Source organism: Pseudopipra pipra, chromosome 6 (genome assembly GCF_036250125.1).
Source record: "Pseudopipra pipra isolate bDixPip1 chromosome 6, bDixPip1.hap1, whole genome shotgun sequence".
Taxonomy (NCBI): Eukaryota; Metazoa; Chordata; class Aves; order Passeriformes; family Pipridae; genus Pseudopipra; species Pseudopipra pipra.
In genome coordinates this window covers 41,458,709-41,476,211 of record NC_087554.1, presented here as the reverse complement: position 1 = coordinate 41,476,211, position 17,503 = coordinate 41,458,709, and the positions used below count along the sequence as shown (strand labels likewise).

Sequence of the window (17,503 nt, the reverse complement as noted above, 5' to 3'; positions counted from 1 at the left end):
TCTGAGGAATCACAGATTAAATTTAGGCCAGTGTATGTGAGGAAGAGTCACTGGACTGGACTTGGCCTATTTTGTGTTCTAGATGCAGCTGTGATCCTCGGCTGTGTGTCTCACCGAAGGGACCTGATGTTTTACATTATTGGTAAGTGAAGGAAAGGCTGCCACTGTATTTGTTGACCTCTCAATAGGCTTTAGGTGAGTTTCTTCATAGCCTTTGATTTAATGTTAGTTCAGAGTCTACGTAACAAACATGAAATTGCTGTCACCCCACACTGTGCTCTCCACCTGGCAGACTTGCCTCTCCACCATTCTTGTTCCTGAAGTCCTTTCATTGACCTAATTCCTGAGCCATTCCCTTACTTTTTCTTTCAAGAACTGGTGGAGAGTTGTTGCCTCTGTGATGCCTCTTAATCCAGTCTTAATGTGATGTGCAGAGGTTGTATGGTTTTTTGACTGTTTCCCTTAAAAGAATCTCTGTAGTTCTAATTTGCCACTCAAATGGAATTCCATGCTTCTGTTGGGATGGCTGCTAACCTTACCTGAGACTCTGTACCACCTTTACCTATTTCCTTTATTTGCAGTCATTTGCAGAGTTTTAAGTGACTTGGTATTCTCTAACCTTACTTGTAGCATAACACAAACCATAAATGTTCATGCAATAGCTTCTGCCTTAAACGGCTAATTTGCAGTCGAGTAGAATGTCATTAACAAAAGGCATCTTGGGCTGATGCAGAGGGGATTTGAGTGCCTGACTCAGCCATGCTGCTGCAACCACCTTTGTTCTCTCCTTGCTGCAGGTGGGATCACGGTATTTGTTGTAGCTTTCTTCTTCACCATTAAGTTCCTATTTGAGCTTGCCGCACGTATAGTCAGCTTCCTTCAGCATGAGGACCGGGAACGCCGAGGGGAGCGAACTATTTATGACTACGTGCGAGGCAACTACTTGGATCCCCGGTCCTGCAAAATCTCCTGGGATTGGAAGGACCCCTATGAGGTGGGCCATAGCATGGCCTTCCGAGTGCATGTAAGGCAATATTTCTGTTTCCATTTCCATGCAGCTTTGTGGGCAGGAACAGAGGTCTGAGTTAGGGATGGGCTCTTCAAATGTTTTTTTTTGGGGGGCTAAGCCAGATGTAAGTTAGGAGGAGGAAAGCTGTCTGTTTATGCCTTTTGCCCCATTAATGTGTCGCAGAAATCTGTAAGTGCATATTTCAGGCTTGCACTTCTTAAAAGTCTTATATCTCTCTCTCTAGAATCCTCTGAAGAGCCAGAGGAGACGAGGCTTGTCCTCACTACTGCTTCCTTTACTGGGAAGTGAGTGGGCTGAGCCTTGCCTTCAACAGACTTGGTGCTATCTTTTGGTTGTGCAGCTGAAGTTGAGAGCGTGGGAATGGGCATTTTACCAACCCAAAAGCAGTAAGGCTTCATGGCCACTCCCCATTCCTCCAAAATGGAATGTTTTTCTGTCTGACCTGGAAAAGCCTGCCAAGAACTCTTGTTTCTCTACAATCCCTAAAGGCCAAATCTAGGGGAATGGGACAAGTACACAAATAAGACGGGTGAGGAGCCTAAACACAGAGAGTTTGGAGCTATGTGGAGAAAGTTTGAACAGGTTTTGCAGGGCTTGTGTGCCCATCTTTCTGTCCCATCTTCCCCATCCAGGAGGGTATCAAAATAAGAAGAAAGGTTCAGCTAGGTCTGCCATACCCATCCCTCTTGGGAAGATGACAAAAACCCTTCTGCTTGATGGTGAGTGAGGAATTCTGACTCCAGGGCAGGCAGTGAAAAATTGCTGAGGGGAAAGGGACTTGTTCTGTACCTGCTGTTTGAATTTATTCTCTTCACCTTACTGACACTCACTCATGGCAGCTCCAGCAATGTGCCCTTCCACTTCATGCTTGTTTCCCATTTGCTTAGCCCTTTATTCATCAACAGTAGCTGTTGCATATGCTGGTTTCTCTCACTGACAGTCAAGATGCAAAGTACTTCAGGGCCTACACTCTCCCTTACTTACAAATAGGAAATATTAGTACCTTTTTACTGTCTGCAGGCTGATTGCAGATGGCAGGGAGGCTCTGGCCTACAAGCTGCTGGCTCTTGAAGAGCCATGCGTAAGGTTTCAAAGGTGTAATTCTTTACTTGTAAGGAAGTATTGGTCAAGGTATGTTACCTTTTGAAATTGTCCGGCAGATCAGTTCTGTGATTGAACAGCCTGTGATCTTATCTAACACATTGTTTTTGTGCTGATGCTTCTTAGCAGTAAAGACTGGGTCAGCTCCTTAGGTCAGCATCTTTTTTACACTATTTTCTATAACAAATTGGTGAGAGCTTTTCCAGAGCTTAGCTGTATAAATGAACAAGATCTGCTGGCTTTACTTTTTTCCTTTCGATAGTGGGTTCTCTTGATTTCTGCTCTGATATCGCACTAGCAGTGCAGACAGGAAATGCCTGGAGTCATGTTCTTTTCAGGGCACACATTTGAACCCCAGCACAAAAGACAGTGCCCTGTTCGTTTTGGAGAACACAGCCAGTGTGACAAAGTTGTCTATTAATTATTTTTCCTTTGCTGAGCTGGGGTTCTTTCCCTTCCCTAAGGCAACTTGCTTTCTCTTCCTCTGTGCACTGCATATTTTTGTTGACCTGGACTTCTGTTTCCCATGCAGTTATTCTATAAAAATGGGCAACCCTTCCCTGCTCACCGGCCTGTGGGGCTGCGTGTTCACATCTGCCATATGGAGTTAGCAATTGATATTCCTGTAACCCAGGAAGTTCTTCAGGAGCCCAATTCCAATGTGGTGAAAGTGGCCTTCACTGTGCGCAGAGCTGGAAGATATGAGATTACTGTAAAACTCGGTGGCTTGAATGTGGCCTACAGCCCCTACTACAAGGTGTTCCAGCCAGGTAAGGTCTAAGTGGCCCTCTAATGATTCAGAGTAGATTTGGAGGTGTTGGAGGCAGTTAGGTAAATGTGTTTCCAGCTAAAACAGGTAGGTGACAGGGAAAAAGTTACCTTTCACCATTTACCTCCTGCCACGTGTAGATCCTAGCAATAGCCCCATGAGTAAAACATACTTGTGACTACCACTACCTGGCAAAACAGAAACTGCCTTACAGAAAAGTCATTAATCCCTAATGACTTTTGTAAGCATTAATGTAATGCTTACAATCCCTAACCACTTGTGTCATGTTCTCTGTTTTGTAGTAACTTCTTCATAATCCATCTAGTAGTCAGGGAATGAATGCCTTTTGTGAAAGTACTGAATTATTTGTATCTGAATTGGAAATGCTGTCATGATTTAACTCTGTCTCCTTTGAATACCTCACTCTATTCCTTTAAGCTCATGGAGCAGTTGATACCTTTGATTATACACTTATTTAAAAACATTTCCTTTTTATCTGTATGAAATTTGCTTTCTACTACTTTTGGTTTTTTGACTCCAGTTGACATCTTTCGTGTTTCATGTACGTGTTCATTGAAAGGACCTCTATTCCATTGCACTGTGAACAGATACACATCTTGCTAAGATATCTTTGCTTAGGAAGCTCCGGTTTAATTCAAATACACTTCAGGCTAAAGTTTGTTTGGTAAGCTGCATTTGCAGGTTTTCTTAGATGTCAGCTAAATTGTATTTTGTATGTACAGTGGAAGCAACTTCCTGAGCTGAAGGTTAGAATGGTGGAAAAGACTAGTAACTGGATTTGTTTTATTAGTATTAAGTTTCTGATCCAAGACAAACACTATGCACTACACCATGTATTTCAGTGCTCAGATACTCTGTTTTGAATATCAGAGCATCAAATATGTTTAGATTTGATCCATTTTCAAGGGTATTGTGCCCCTAGTTGCTTTTCTTTTGCTTTTTGTAGCTTCGCCTCGGAATTTGTTTCACTCTAAATTGTTGTTGTCTGCTTCAGGAATGGTGGTTCCCTCCAAAACCAAAATTGTCTGCCATTTCTCCACTCTGGTGCTGACCTGTGGGCAGCAGCACACTCTGCAGATAGCTCCCAGAGATGAGTATGACAATCCCACCAGCAACTCTGTGTCACTGATAGATGAGCACAATTACAGCCTCTCCATCCATGAGGTGAGTGCAACCTCCTCCCTTGCTGCTTGACTCCAGGTGAGCTAGGGAGCTCAGTTTATTTGTTTTCTGTTTAGCTGGGTCCTCAAGAAGAAGAGAGCTCTGATGTGGTGTTTGAGAAGTCTGTGGTGTCTAATCGGCAGACTTGCGAGGTGCTCTTCCGACTCACCTTGCACTCTAGGGGGTGTTTCCATGCCTGCATCTCCTACCAGAACCAGCCCATAAGCAATGGTGATTTTGACATCATTGTTCTAAGCGGTGAGTCAAGACTTACTCAGTATTCATTCTCCAGGTGTCCTCTTACAACGTGCTTTGCACACTCATGTAGCAGAGCTAGTAGTGGCTTCCTTGCAGGCTAACCATGCTTAATTGCTAAAGGAAAGCATATTCATTTAAAAATGCTAAGGTAAATGAATTTGTTGCTTAACAAGAAAGATCTCTGAGGGTTGATACTCTCTGAGCCATCAGCAGATAAAAGCAAGTGTTTTTCTCCTATTTCAGGAGATTTACCTTGGAAATTAGGCAATTTTTATTGCTTGCTAGTAGTTGGCATCTGAGCCAGTCATGTATTGTATGTTAAGTTATATGGATGAACAACACTGCATGAAACCTATGTGGGATTTTGTTTTATGATGTTATAATTTCTTCAGGAGTGAGCCAGATTTCAGTGTGGCTGTCAAGTGGCTATGCCTTCAGGCTGGTGCTCTGAGAGAGAGGTTCTGTATGCCTTTTTTCTTTAACCAGTCACTATCTGAAACCATGACAAACTGCCATCGTGAAATCTTCTCATCCCACTCCTGGGTTCTCTTTATTAAAGTTTCACTTGACCAGGTTTTGCTTTGGATATATAACTTTTTCTTTAAAATCATAGTCACTGATTTGGTGCTAGCCTGTGTATTCTTTTTCATTCTGTTCTCCATTAGTATTTACACAACTCTTTCATATCTATTTCCCTCAGAGAATGAAAAGAACATTGTAGAACGCAATGTGTCCACCTCAGGTGTCAGTATTTATTTTGAAGCCTACCTTTATGATGCTCCTAGTTATACCAACACTCAGTGGCAACTTCCACCAATGCACCTGAGCTCCTCCCAGCGCCGTCCTTCTACTGCAATTGAGGATGAAGATGAAGATTCTCCTTCTGACAGCCAGACACCTGAGAAAGTGAAAAAGCCTAAAAAAGTGTACTGCTATGTGTCACCTAAGGTAGATATCATAAAGTTACTGCTCCTGAGTGCACGTTTAAAGTATGCTGCAACTGAAGAATTTCTTGTGCTCTGTATCTTAACTCCAGATTTAGGTGCCTCAGATTTAGTTAAAAAAAGGCTTGCCCAAGGCAAACATGGAGCACATGACTAAGAATAATGTGAAAATGCATTTTGAAATTTTAGGACTGTGTCTTTCTAGGTCTGATCCAAAGTCTACTGGGAATTTTCTCATTGATTGTTCAGTAGGTATTCTGTTTGCCTTTCCTTTGTTCTGGTCAGGTCAGACCTCCAATTCCTATTCTCAGTTTCTGATACCTATAAACTCGAACTTAACAGAATCTCACCTTCTCAGATTTTATGTATTTGTCCTGTTTCTGGAATGTTTCACTGAAAAGAAAAGGAAAAAAAATGGTTTGAGGACAAAAGATAAATTTATAAGTAGAAGAAACAGGATTCAAGCAAGTCAAGAGAAACTAAGGATTCTCTTATAGTAACACTATGTTAACAGTAACTATTGCGCTTTATTATTGCCTAAGAACATTTGGAAACTAGAAGGAAAATTCCTCTAAATCTACTAACGAATTCAAATGTACTTTGTTAATCTACCTATTCAAATGCATTCTAAAAAAAGCAGTGATTAATATAAAACTGAAAGACTAATGCAGGAATTGCTTTTCTGGCAAAGGGAGAAAGAGGGCTGTGAAACATTTATAGGATAGAGCGTGCTGCTAGACATTTCTGAATATCTGATCCATGTGGCTGTAAGAACTGTCTTTGGGAATGAATGCTGTGTCCTCATGAGGTCAGCATCCTTTCATCCTTGGTGTATCATTTTGGACTTTCGTACTCTTTTCTACTTGGTAAAGCAGATCACCAGAAGTGGGTACTGTTGCAAGCTCCCTCGAGGTGCCAAAGTTGTTAATGTGATTGATGCTCTTGTAATGTCTCCCTGGATATCTCTATATAAATAGAAACAGTGGAAAACTGTTACTATGCTGTTATTTCTTTTAAGAGGTTGTTGTTCACATTTGGTTTGTTTCTGGAGAAATGCTGCTTGTCAGTTTTTCCAGTTATTGCAACTAGAACAGGCTTGTGCAGGAAATGGTTTTGTTTTGTATAAAGATGCTAAAATTTCATCTTAACTTGCTCTCCAGAAGGCAGCAGTTCCACAGTTAGTTATTTGTTCTGGCAGAAATACATTGTGAGAAGAAACTTCTGCAAATCTTGTGAATTTAGCAAGTGCTTTCTAAAAGATGATTGAAATGATTGTGAAAATTTGGGATTAATATTAGTAGGCTGTTAGCGTGACTTTTACCAAAACCTTTTTGTCAGTGCATTACAGTCATGTCCTGAATTCAGCTTCTCAAGCGTACTTAAGATTACTATCCAATTAGACTGGTGATGTTCTATTGAACACAATGGCTTACTGCTGTAAAATCTGTGTCATGCTGGCATCCCACATGCGTCATAAATGCACGCAGTGAACTCTTACTGACAAGTTGCTTACAGTTCTGTGGAGCTTTAAAGACTCTTATATATTGTGCCAAATGTTGCAGACACCTGTCCCTGGGGTTGAAGGGAGGTCTAGCCTTATGGAACTGTCCTGTGCCTCATATGTTTCAGGGACAATCCTTAACAGACATGTGACATTTAACATTTTCTTTTCCTTATGGTTACTCAGCAATTCTCAGTGAAAGAATTTTACCTGAAGATCATTCCATGGCGCCTTTTCACCTTTAGAGTGTGTCCTGGCACAAAGGTGAGCCTCTTTCCATGTACATGCCACGGCACCTCCATGTTGTTAGCTTGTCATCCTTATGAATGGTGGTCTTTTTTTTTCTTTTGGAGAGAAGGGCTTCCACCCACAGAACAACATTTTATGGCATAAAATTCAACTCTCTAATTCCCTCCCAGTGCCCAAATTTTGCTAATATTTGTGAATAGAAGGCGGTCTTATCGCTCCTTTCTGCCTTTTGTCCCAATGCTAGGCAAAATCTTGATTCCTTGCATTTTTCATTTTATTTTCCTCATAACCTTGCTAAAATGCTGTGATTGTGTCCACTGAAGCCCTTACGCTAGTGTGTGAAGTTTGAAGCAGCCTCCTAACTGGAGTCTTCATGCTTGAAGTAGTGTTCCTGTTAACTGCATATGCATGGGTGAACAGAAAAAGTCTTAGAGCACAGCTGGTGTTGCTCTGTCTACTGAACATACTGTGCCTTCTGCATGATGGGTTTACCTTTTCTTGCATCTTTTTGCTGCTAGTTTTCATACCTTGGTCCTGATCCTGTGCACAAATTACTGACACTGGTGGTGGATGATGGGATCCAACCCCCTGTGGAGCTCAGCTGCAAGGAGAGGAACATCTTGGCAGCCACTTTCATTCGCTCTCTGCATAAAAACATAGGTAAAGGGGCAGTGAGGTGGGTACAGTAGTCAGGAAGTTAGCACTTGAGTCTGCTGGTTTTCCTGGGGAATAAAGATTGCCAGCACTGAATAACTTCCTATGAGAACGCTGATTCCTGGAGTCTCATACTCTGTTCCTGTTGGTGCTTCCAGTGAATGTACTTTGGCAGCTGTTCCTTTTCAGCTCAGCTTCTCTGTCAGGCTCTTTGAAAGAGCACCTGTGAGTATGAATATCAGTAAGACTAACTGCAAACTGCCTTGAGAGTTCTGTCATCAAACCTTGCTGTAATAAATGCACCTTTGGGCTGTTAAACTGACCTGTGCAGCTAATCTTAGGAATACTGTCTAGATGTTTGAGGTGCTGACAGCTCAGGCCTGACTCAAATTGTCATTATTCTCAGGAGGCTCTGAAACCTTCCAAGACAAAGTGAACTTCTTTCAGCGAGAGCTACGTCAGGTGCACATGAAAAGACCTCATTCAAAGGTCACGCTGAAGGTCAGCCGTCACTGTCTGCTGGAGTCGGTGAGTGTATAAGTCACTTTACTTAACTCAAATGCTTCCTCCATCCTTTTCCTTCTGCTTGGTGCCTAAGGAAATTTAAACTGGGATGTGCTAGGGCAGCCATACTAAAAATGATTAGTCCTTCTGTTTCAAGGCAGATGCCAGCAGACAGCTTTCCAAAGATGAAAAAAAGAAAAAAAAAAAAATCCCAAGTAGCTCCTCTGTGTTCTGGTTTGTTATTAGGTGGAATGCTGTATTCCTTCTCTACAGGTAGCAAGATCTGATCGATTTCTTAAGCAGTTAGGCAACTTCAACTCTGATAAATTTTTAAGGAACTTGTCACAGAGTAAATCAAGCCTTGAGAGATGTCTAGGGTAAATTATAGCCACAAGCTGTGCCAGGGGACAGATTGGACATCAGGAGGAATTTCTTCGTAAAAAGATTTGTTGAACATTGCAATGGACTGCTCAGGGAGGTTATGGAGTTGCCATCCTTGAAAGTGTTCAACTGGACGTGGCACTTAGTGCCATGGTCTAATTGACAAGGTGCTTATCAGTCAAAGGTTGGACTCAATGATCTTAGAGGTCTTTTCCAATCTGAATGTTTCTGTGATTCTGTAAATGGATGCAGACACTGTCTACCTGGACCAGATTTGGGAGCATAACACAAAGTCCTGAGTCATTATCTACTGTTTTCCTGGCACAGAGCCATTCAGTGAGATAAGGTGTCAAGTCAGATGTTACTGAGCTGCATGCATAAAACTCTTGCACCAACAGGCTACTAGTAGTGGTTCAGAGTGACGATAAAGTATTTTGTTGAGTCCTTGAGTTAAGTCTTCACCAATTCTGACCTGAGCTGTTGTGTTTCCAAAATGGAACTTAGTCATTCATATAATATGGTTCTTAAATGACATTCTCAATACTGTGTATGCAGGGAAGGCAGTTATCCTGACTTGTTGTTTCCACATGTGTCTCATAACAGTAATGTTATAAAGATGGAAAAGAACATTTCTGGGGCAAGCAGGAGTGGCTGGGATTTCCCTTGATTTACACTCAGTAAATCTGTGTTTTGGAATATTTTCTGCATGTACCACCTTGCAGTGTTTATGAGATTATGTTTCAGTTAATAGCTTGCTACAAAATTACTTCATTTCTAAACAGCATTTTTGTGACTATTTTGTCCTACTATATTGGAAATTCCTGCACTGTCTTGAGCATTGGTGTTAGAGCCTAGTAAGACAAAATAAATCCAATGCCATAATAATAATAATAATAATAAATATAAGCTTTAGTGACCAAGGTTGATAGGCACTGAATGTGACCAATGTGTTTAGCCCAGAGGTGTGACTAGCATGATGCTCTACCCTATTTGAAGATAAGCTAAGCCAAAAGTACCCGTATGACTGAGGACTGCCATGTAGCTTTTTAAATTTTCTTTAATTGGAATCTGGAATTGGGGCACAGGAAATTCTAGACACTTGAGATATTTTATTACTTTTTTGCATCGTGACTTGCTCTAAGTATGAACTCTGATTCTTTTCAAGCTATTTTCTGGTGCTCTTTGAAACAATCCTATTTTAAATCTAACTCGTGGGCTGAGAGTGCTTTACAGAAATTGCTCCTTCCCACAGGCATTTTAATACTTTAAACAATACTGTACTGCAGCCTTGAGAAGGATAATTCTATGCTATGACCTCACACTGTTCTAAGATGAACTGTATTTTATATAGATAATGTGTCTCAGAAAATGAGGAATTGGCTTCTGTGGCTTTGGACAAATAAGAATTAGACCTTAGGCATTCTAATTTTCACTTTTATACTTTAGAGTACTAGACTACTTATTGGTTTTTTGTGTTGCTTAAATTGCCCAGTCATATGTGCAGGACTGCATATTGGTTATGGGGTGCCAAGCAGTAATGGCTGCTGCTATTTTCTTTTTTTCAGTCTTTTAAAGCAACACGAAATTTTTCTGTTTCTGACTGGAGCAAAAACTTTGAAGTGATTTTTCAGGATGAAGAAGGTGAGTTATGCTATGAATATATATGAGGAGGAAGCAAAAGGAATGATGGTGCAGTAGTTTTAATCTGAAATGCTGGTTTCTTCTGATATGTCCGTCCTTTGTGGCTTTCCAGCTCTTTCACTTTCTCACAGATGTTAGTGAATTATTCTGCTGGTGCTATTCTATACCTACTCACATAGGGACCTGAGGCCTTATGTAAACTCCACCCCTCTCCCCCTAAAAAACCCACAAACTAACAAAAAAACCCAACTAGGACTAGGTTTGGGAGCAGAACCTAGAGTTCTGTAGTCCCTGTCTACTGCCTTTTTGCTAGGTTGCTGTTCACTGGGATGAACTCTCGTGTCAGGTAAGCAGCACGCAAGAAACTCTTGAATTGATGACCCGTGGATGACCAAGCTTGTTTTATCTTGTAGCTCTGGACTGGGGAGGTCCACGCAGAGAGTGGTTTGAGCTCATTTGTAAGGCATTATTTGATACCACCAATCAACTGTTTACCCGCTTTAGTGATAACAACCAGGCCTTGGTGAGTCTGCAGTTCCTGTGCCAAATGCACAGAAATGTGAGCATTGACATGCTTATGGTTAAACAATGCTGCTATTAAATGGTATGGAACCTTACCCATTCTTTAGCTTGCTTGTATAGTCACTTCTAGTGCCTTTCTCAAAGCTTTGCTTAATGATCTTAACCCATTGAAATGTCAAAGAACTGGCTGGATGAACAGTAGAGGGTGGACAGTCAGCAGGGAAGACTGGATTTTTGGGCGAGAGGAGGTGGCATCACAGTGTCTAGAGGTTCTATTGGTTCTGAATGTTTCAGAATCCATTTCTGCTCTCATATAGCTTCTTGCCTGTGCATGTGAAACATTTTGTATTCTTCCTAGGCAGGCTCAGGCATTTTATTTCTATTGCTTGGCTTTGAGGACATTACAGTAAAGCTCCTTGGACAGACTGAGAGATACCATGACTTGAACTGGTCTCATATTTGGTATTTGTGCTAGTTGGACTGGATACCGATACTTGGATATTTAATTTTGCTTCCTCTTTGCAGGTGCATCCAAATCCAGGGCGTCCCACATATTTACGACTCAAAGTGTATGAATTTGCAGGCCGCCTGGTAGGAAAGTGTCTTTATGAATCATCTCTGGGAGGTGCTTACAAACAACTGGTTCGAGCTCGCTTCACCCGATCCTTCCTGGCTCAGATCATAGGACTTCGTATGCATTACAAGGTAAAGCTTCCCAGCCTTGTCTGAAGCCTGTGTTGGTCTGGGGAGAGATTGAATGCTGGTGTAGTAGCAGACCCAGAGTCCTGGTTAGCAAAGTGTGGGGGTTTTTTTGTTCTTCCCTCCATGTCTCTGCTTTCTTATTCTTTCACACAGTATTTTGAAACGGATGACCCAGAATTCTATAAATCCAAAGTGTGTTTTATACTGAACAATGATGTGAGTGAGATGGATCTGGTCTTTGCCGAAGAGAAGTATAGCAAAACAGGACAGCTGGAGAAGGTGAGGAAGGCAGTTCCTGAAGGTGGGACAGTTTAATCCCTAATGCCTGCAGTAATGGGGACCAAGAACTCTGCTACATGCCCCAGAAAATTGAGCTTACTCAGGGCAGTAGCTCCTTCCTTGGTTTTTTTTCTGGCTGGGCATTCAGGTTTGGGGAATGCTGCTGATCACATTCACGTCAAGTGTTCTCCTGTTTTCAGGTGGTAGAACTGGTGGCAGGAGGGGCTCAAGTACCAGTGACGAATGAAAACAAAATCTTGTATCTAAATCTGCTTGCGCAGTACAGGCTGGCTAATCAGGTTAGAGAGGAGGTGGATCACTTCCTGAAAGGTAACATGCTGCCTGCTCCCTGCTCCTCTCTGCCTTTATGTCCCAGGGCATAGCACATGCTGCTCTTCTCTTCTCTTCCAGGTCTTAACGAATTAGTTCCTGAGAACCTGCTGGCTATTTTTGATGAGAATGAGCTTGAGGTAATTGCTGCCTTCCTAAGCATCTCTACCTTTACTTCCCCATTTTAAATGTTCATAACTTGCACAGTAGCTGTTGCCTTGTTTCCTTGGCTCCAGGCTTTCTGACTGCAGTCTCTTACCTTTCAGTTGCTTATGTGCGGTACTGGAGATATCAGTGTCTGTGACTTCAAGGCACATGCTGTAGTGGTGGGAGGATCTTGGCACTTTCGTGAGAAGGTAAGTGAAAGGGTTCCTCTCTTCTGCCTGTCGAAACCAGTTATCCCAACTACAGCAGAAGATAAGCTGGGAACAGATGTCTTGTTGGAATTTAGGATTTCAGAAGGACAAACTGAACAATTCAGGGGTCAGGTAGGACTGCACACATTATGAAATAGTGTTTCCCCCTAGAGTGATCCTTCAGCCTGGCTGACTAGGGGTGATGCTTAATCAGATACCAACAAGTAACAATCATCAGCAGTGGTCTCTTTAAAAAAAATTCAACAAAGCACTAATTAAGAACAGTTCAGCCAGGAATCAGGAGAAGTTGGTGGGAATTATTGCTACTGAAGATGTTCATGGTGACATATCTAAGAGATGCTTGAAAAACATGTTTGCAGCCCACAGGTAGTGTTTGGAATTCAGTGCTGTGATGAAGACTACTGATGTAGTAGCTTAAATTTGTACCCTCTGATGGTTCCCATCCCTCCCTGCATTTCCCAACAAGAGGGTTATGGGAATAGTAGCAGCTTCATTTAGAAAAATAATGGAAGCTGCCAAAACACCCAAGATGAAAAGAGAATGGGAATACAAGTTTCTGTCTGTAAACACTGGATGGTTCCATCTTTCTGCAGAAGTACCAGATGATGTGAAAAAACAAAAGACTAGCATAGTGCAAGAAGCATTGTCTGCATTGTAAACCTATCTTATTGCCTATGCAGGTATTTCTAAAAATCTCTGTGGGGAGAGCAGAAGCAGCCTTTCTTTTTTACGGGAAACGATTGGTGGGAAATAGGAGCATGGGACATCTCTTAACTGATTAGAAACTATGTAATACTTGCCTCTATGTGTCACCCTGGTAAAACAAAACAATTCTAACTATTAGTAGAGTGCTTGCTTGCAAGGGCAATTGACTGATCTTCTTGCAAGTTGCTAATGTGCTTACTTGATTTCCTTGGCTGACCTGTCTTTATGTTCTCTGTTTCTTAACAGGTCATGAGGTGGTTTTGGACTGTGGTGTCCAGTTTCACGCAGGAAGAGCTGGCCAGGCTTTTGCAGTTCACAACTGGTTCCTCCCAGCTGCCCCCAGGAGGGTTTGCTGCACTCTGTCCATCTTTCCAGATCATTGCAGCTCCAACTCACAGTACTTTGCCGACAGCCCACACTTGGCAAGTATCCTGGGGTGGTAGGACTTTCTTCATTGTGCTTTTGGGAGCGACACCAGCCAGTTGTGGTGGGCAAGCAGTGTAATGTATGTGATGCTTGTGTCAACCCATCTAAAAGCAGCTGATGGGGATGGTTCCCTCTCAGATCTAGTCTGAGTGGAATTTTTCTTTTGTTTTACAGTTTTAACCAGCTGTGCCTCCCTACTTATGACTCCTATGAAGAAGTGCACAAGATGCTGCAGCTAGCTATCAGCGAGGGTTGTGAGGGTTTTGGCATGCTGTGATTTCCCCTTTCCAGGAGACCACTTAGCCTCTTGGCTCTTCGTGGCAAGACCCAGGTTCAGTCCTCTGGTTGTTCTCCTTCCCTTCATACGGGCAATGGAGGCAGAGCAAAGACTCCATGTAAAGGAATTTGTCATTCAGAAGATGTCATGTGGCCTTTCTGTATCCCAAATATGTCATCAAGAGCTCATCTTTTCCCTTTTCCTCATTCTCCATTTGGTTCAGTGTGAAACAACAAAAGGACTACGGTGCATTCATCAAGGAGATATTGCACTTGATTTCCATGTACCCTATACACCCATCCTTCTGTAAGAAGATGAAGTTCATAAGCAGAAGTTACAGGGAGGTGCAGGAGATCTGCTGAGCTGCCTTTATTGTAGCTCTCTAGGAGGAAGAGGGAAGACCAGCATGGAGTTCTGCTGGAAATCTGGCTCATGGGAAGCCTTAGTAACTTCCCATGTCTTGGCTCAACTCCCCCAGTGATGCTCCCTGATAGTTCATCTCACTGTGACTGGTAAGGAGTGTACAGTTGTCCATTCTTTCAGCGCCTGACCCAAAAGGGTTTCTGGTTCTCCTTCTCCATCTTGCTCTGGATGCTGCTGTCATGTGCGCCACAGAGAAAAATGGGGAGTATCCACTGGAGGGAGTAACCCAAAGGGGAGAACAATCTCATCAGAGCACACGTGCTGGCCCTGACAGTGATCCTGTACTACCTCCACCAGGGTCCAGCAGCAGAAGCTGGTAATGAGCCTCTGCAAATGAACTGGAAGAGGAGTTTCTCCTCCACTGAATGTTTCTGACAGTTGATGTTGCACAGGAAGCTGTTCCATGCCCTTGCCATCTTTTCCCTTCCTCAGGAGAGAGAGTATGGGCATGAGTGTGATCCCTCAATGCTGAGCACCAATGCCTATCCCACATTCACCTTCAGGGTATGTATGTTATGTAGTGACAGTGACAGATCAATAAGCAGCTAGAGTGTGCACTGGGCTTGCATTTGTTGTTGGGGTGATAGTACTGGGCAGAACATGGTACCTCTTCTCCAGAATTCCACAGTGTCTTGGCTTCTACCTCTATCATGCAGCAGCCTGAGGCTTCTCTTTTTCTACCGCATTTCAGAGTGTCCAGAGAGTTGTTGGTGCCTGGAGAGCAGCTAGATTTCTGTCCTTCTATTCTTCTTTCTTTCTTCATCTCTCCTTTCCTCCTGTTCCATTCAGCACTGTTGGCTTTCCAGCACAAAATGCTAACTAGAACTTCACTCAAGTGATCACTCAACAGCCTGCACCCACCATTGTCTGGCTTGTAGGGGGAGGAGTGGGCAGACCGGCATGAGAAGTAAGTTTATGATTGGGGTCTGTTGTAGTTGGCAGTCCATTCAGCCCTTCCCAGGGGAATAAAGGGAAGGAGAATCTGAGAATCTTGATGAGTTCTTCCATGAAGCAAAACTCAAGTTTTTTGTTTTCAGCAGTCCCTTAGATGGTTCAAGTCAAAGGCATACAGGAGTCAAGGTTGAAGAAATCTGCATCGCTAATACCTGCAATGTGAGCTTTCACTGGATTATGGATTTGCTGGATTTCTTCCAGAATGGAGTTTCAGACTGGCATGCCAAGCTAATTTTATAACAACCTATTGGATAAAAAGTCACATCATCCTCTTCAGTCCCCTTCTGCTATCTTCAGGCCGATCCAGTCAGACTTGTGCACAGTATGGATCTTTTAAGTTAACTGTCTGTGCTTTTCAAGTGTAGCTTAGTCAAATTGACTGGGAACTTGGGGGAAATATTCTATATCTAGAAAATGTTTTTAAGACAGCATCTGAGTCATTCTTGGGCTGTTACTTCTGTACAGAAAAAAAAATAAGCCATTTTGGTGCCAAAAAGCAGTCAGCTGAACATGGAGACTACTCAGGGGGATTTCTTTGCCTTGTGAATTTATTCCCTCACTGGCACTGAGGTGCTGCGAGGCTGCCAGCTTGAGAGTTGCCACTCTTGTGCTCTGACAGATCACGATAATAGTGGCTGTTCTCCCTTTTTTAATGCAGGCTGCATTCTGCAAAGTTCTGACCTCCTTTGGATGGAGAGTATGGTACCATTTTATTTACACTGCAGATGACTTCCATGGTCAGTAGAGTTACGGAGTCCTGTGTTTTCCAAGACACCACTTCACTGCTTTCTCCAGGGACCGAGAGGAAGTGGCGGTGCTCAGCTTAACTCCAGTTTGTTGGGAGGCATAGCTTGGTGTTGTTTCTATGTTTCAGCCTTGTCTTGCAGTCTCAGCTGTCTGAGGATGTTTTCAGCCCTATAGCTATGGGTCAGCTCTGACAGTGACATCTTCCTCAGGAATCTTCTCCCTTCTTCTCTTGAGCTGTCATTTTTTTATTCTGGAGATGAAGTAACTGGCCATTGGGCAGACTTCCTTTACTGGAAAGAGGTCCTAAATGCTTCTCATTCATTACAGCCGGCACTCCACGCTTCCCAGCAGCTGTGAAGATGCCAAGGATTTTCTTCTTAACACAAGTGCGGTCAGAACTGTGATGGGTGCTCTTGGTCAATTAAACCCATCCCCACTGTTTGCACAGGCCCCTAGCTGGTCCCATGTTGCTGAGATCCATCACAATATTTCTAAACTTGTCTCTGGCTTTACACCGTTTCCCAGTACAGTCATTTTTGATGCTGCCCCTAATGCTGGCAATGGGGATGTGCTGTGGTCCCCCCCACGCTATGTTACTGCTGGCAGAGGCTCGTTACTTTTCGTTTTTGCCCTTTATTTATTCCCACTTAATAGAGGCTCTTCTGTAGTAATCCTTAGGATCATGATACCATCTTAGACAAGATTCCATGTTTCCTGAAGCTGCTTTGAGGTGCAGAGGGCCTGGCTTCAGCCTGTACCTGCAGGCCATGTTGCATGTTTTTAGAAACCAGGAGCTGTAGATGATACAGGTCAAATACTAGTTCCCTCTGGTGAATTTCTGGCAGAGTTCAGCCAAAATTTGGAAGCCTGTGGTTGTAGTAGTTGATTTTGTAAATAGTTTGTATAATAAATAAAATATTTTAAAAATGCTGCCTTCTCAGATCAGCATTCTTTCTGGGATTTACAGAGGGAATCAAACTGGTGCTATCTGTGGGCAAGGGGCCTCTCCAGGTCTTCAGGTGTCTGACAGAGGTCTGCTGTGGGGGGAGAGGATGGTTCTCCACCTGCAGCCTATCAGGATGCGTGAGTGAAGCCAGGACCCTTTGGGAAGAGGCAGGAGTGAACTTTTGGGAAGAGGCAGGAGTCTGGGCTGGGGCTTGCAGTGAAGCCTCACTGGTGCCTGAAATAGGCTGGAAAATGGTCTGAAGCAGCTAGTAATGCCAGAAAGTATTTTAAAAACTCTTTAATATAAATTAATAATGCAGTTAGTGCAATTACTTTTTCATCTTACTGTGCATTACCTGACTCTTTGAGCTGCAGGTACTTACTTGTACTGCCTGTGCTTCGCTGTACTGCCAGGAGGATTAGATGAAGCCAGGAGGAGAGGGGCGTTTGAGTCCTTTGCACCTTAAGGATTAAAAGCTTAACTTTAATACTGGAGAAGATTCTGCAACATGATTCTATGTTGCATTATGTCCATTAGCATTTCTGCCTGTAAAATGATGAAACACTGTCAGCCAACAGAACATTGAGCGGCTGTGTGTTCT

The 17,503-nt window shown here is 42.8% G+C and overlaps 1 protein-coding gene across 6 annotated transcripts in view; it reads left to right on the top strand.

Moving 5' to 3' along the window:
• AREL1 (apoptosis resistant E3 ubiquitin protein ligase 1) overlaps positions 1–17,503 on the top strand; it is a 41,932-nt gene that overhangs the window by 8,309 nt on the left and 16,120 nt on the right. For 2 of the 6 annotated variants that reach the window (XM_064658747.1, XM_064658748.1), the window contains exons 3-20: positions 83–142; positions 798–1,024; positions 2,664–2,901; positions 3,916–4,085; positions 4,160–4,340; positions 5,041–5,288; positions 6,972–7,049; positions 7,553–7,694; positions 8,095–8,216; positions 10,139–10,214; positions 10,628–10,737; positions 11,262–11,441; positions 11,592–11,717; positions 11,918–12,047; positions 12,129–12,187; positions 12,314–12,403; positions 13,376–13,551; positions 13,730–16,886. In XM_064658747.1, the coding sequence (XP_064514817.1) occupies positions 83–142; positions 798–1,024; positions 2,664–2,901; positions 3,916–4,085; positions 4,160–4,340; positions 5,041–5,288; positions 6,972–7,049; positions 7,553–7,694; positions 8,095–8,216; positions 10,139–10,214; positions 10,628–10,737; positions 11,262–11,441; positions 11,592–11,717; positions 11,918–12,047; positions 12,129–12,187; positions 12,314–12,403; positions 13,376–13,551; positions 13,730–13,832 (2,516 nt within the window). In that variant the 3' untranslated portion in view covers positions 13,833–16,886. Of the gene's footprint in view, positions 1–82; positions 143–797; positions 1,025–2,663; positions 2,902–3,915; positions 4,086–4,159; positions 4,341–5,040; positions 5,289–6,971; positions 7,050–7,552; positions 7,695–8,094; positions 8,217–10,138; positions 10,215–10,627; positions 10,738–11,261; positions 11,442–11,591; positions 11,718–11,917; positions 12,048–12,128; positions 12,188–12,313; positions 12,404–13,375; positions 13,552–13,729; positions 16,887–17,503 lie in introns of those variants that run through there. The other 4 variants (XR_010431418.1, XR_010431419.1, XM_064658749.1 and 1 more) reach the window with 4 other exon arrangements.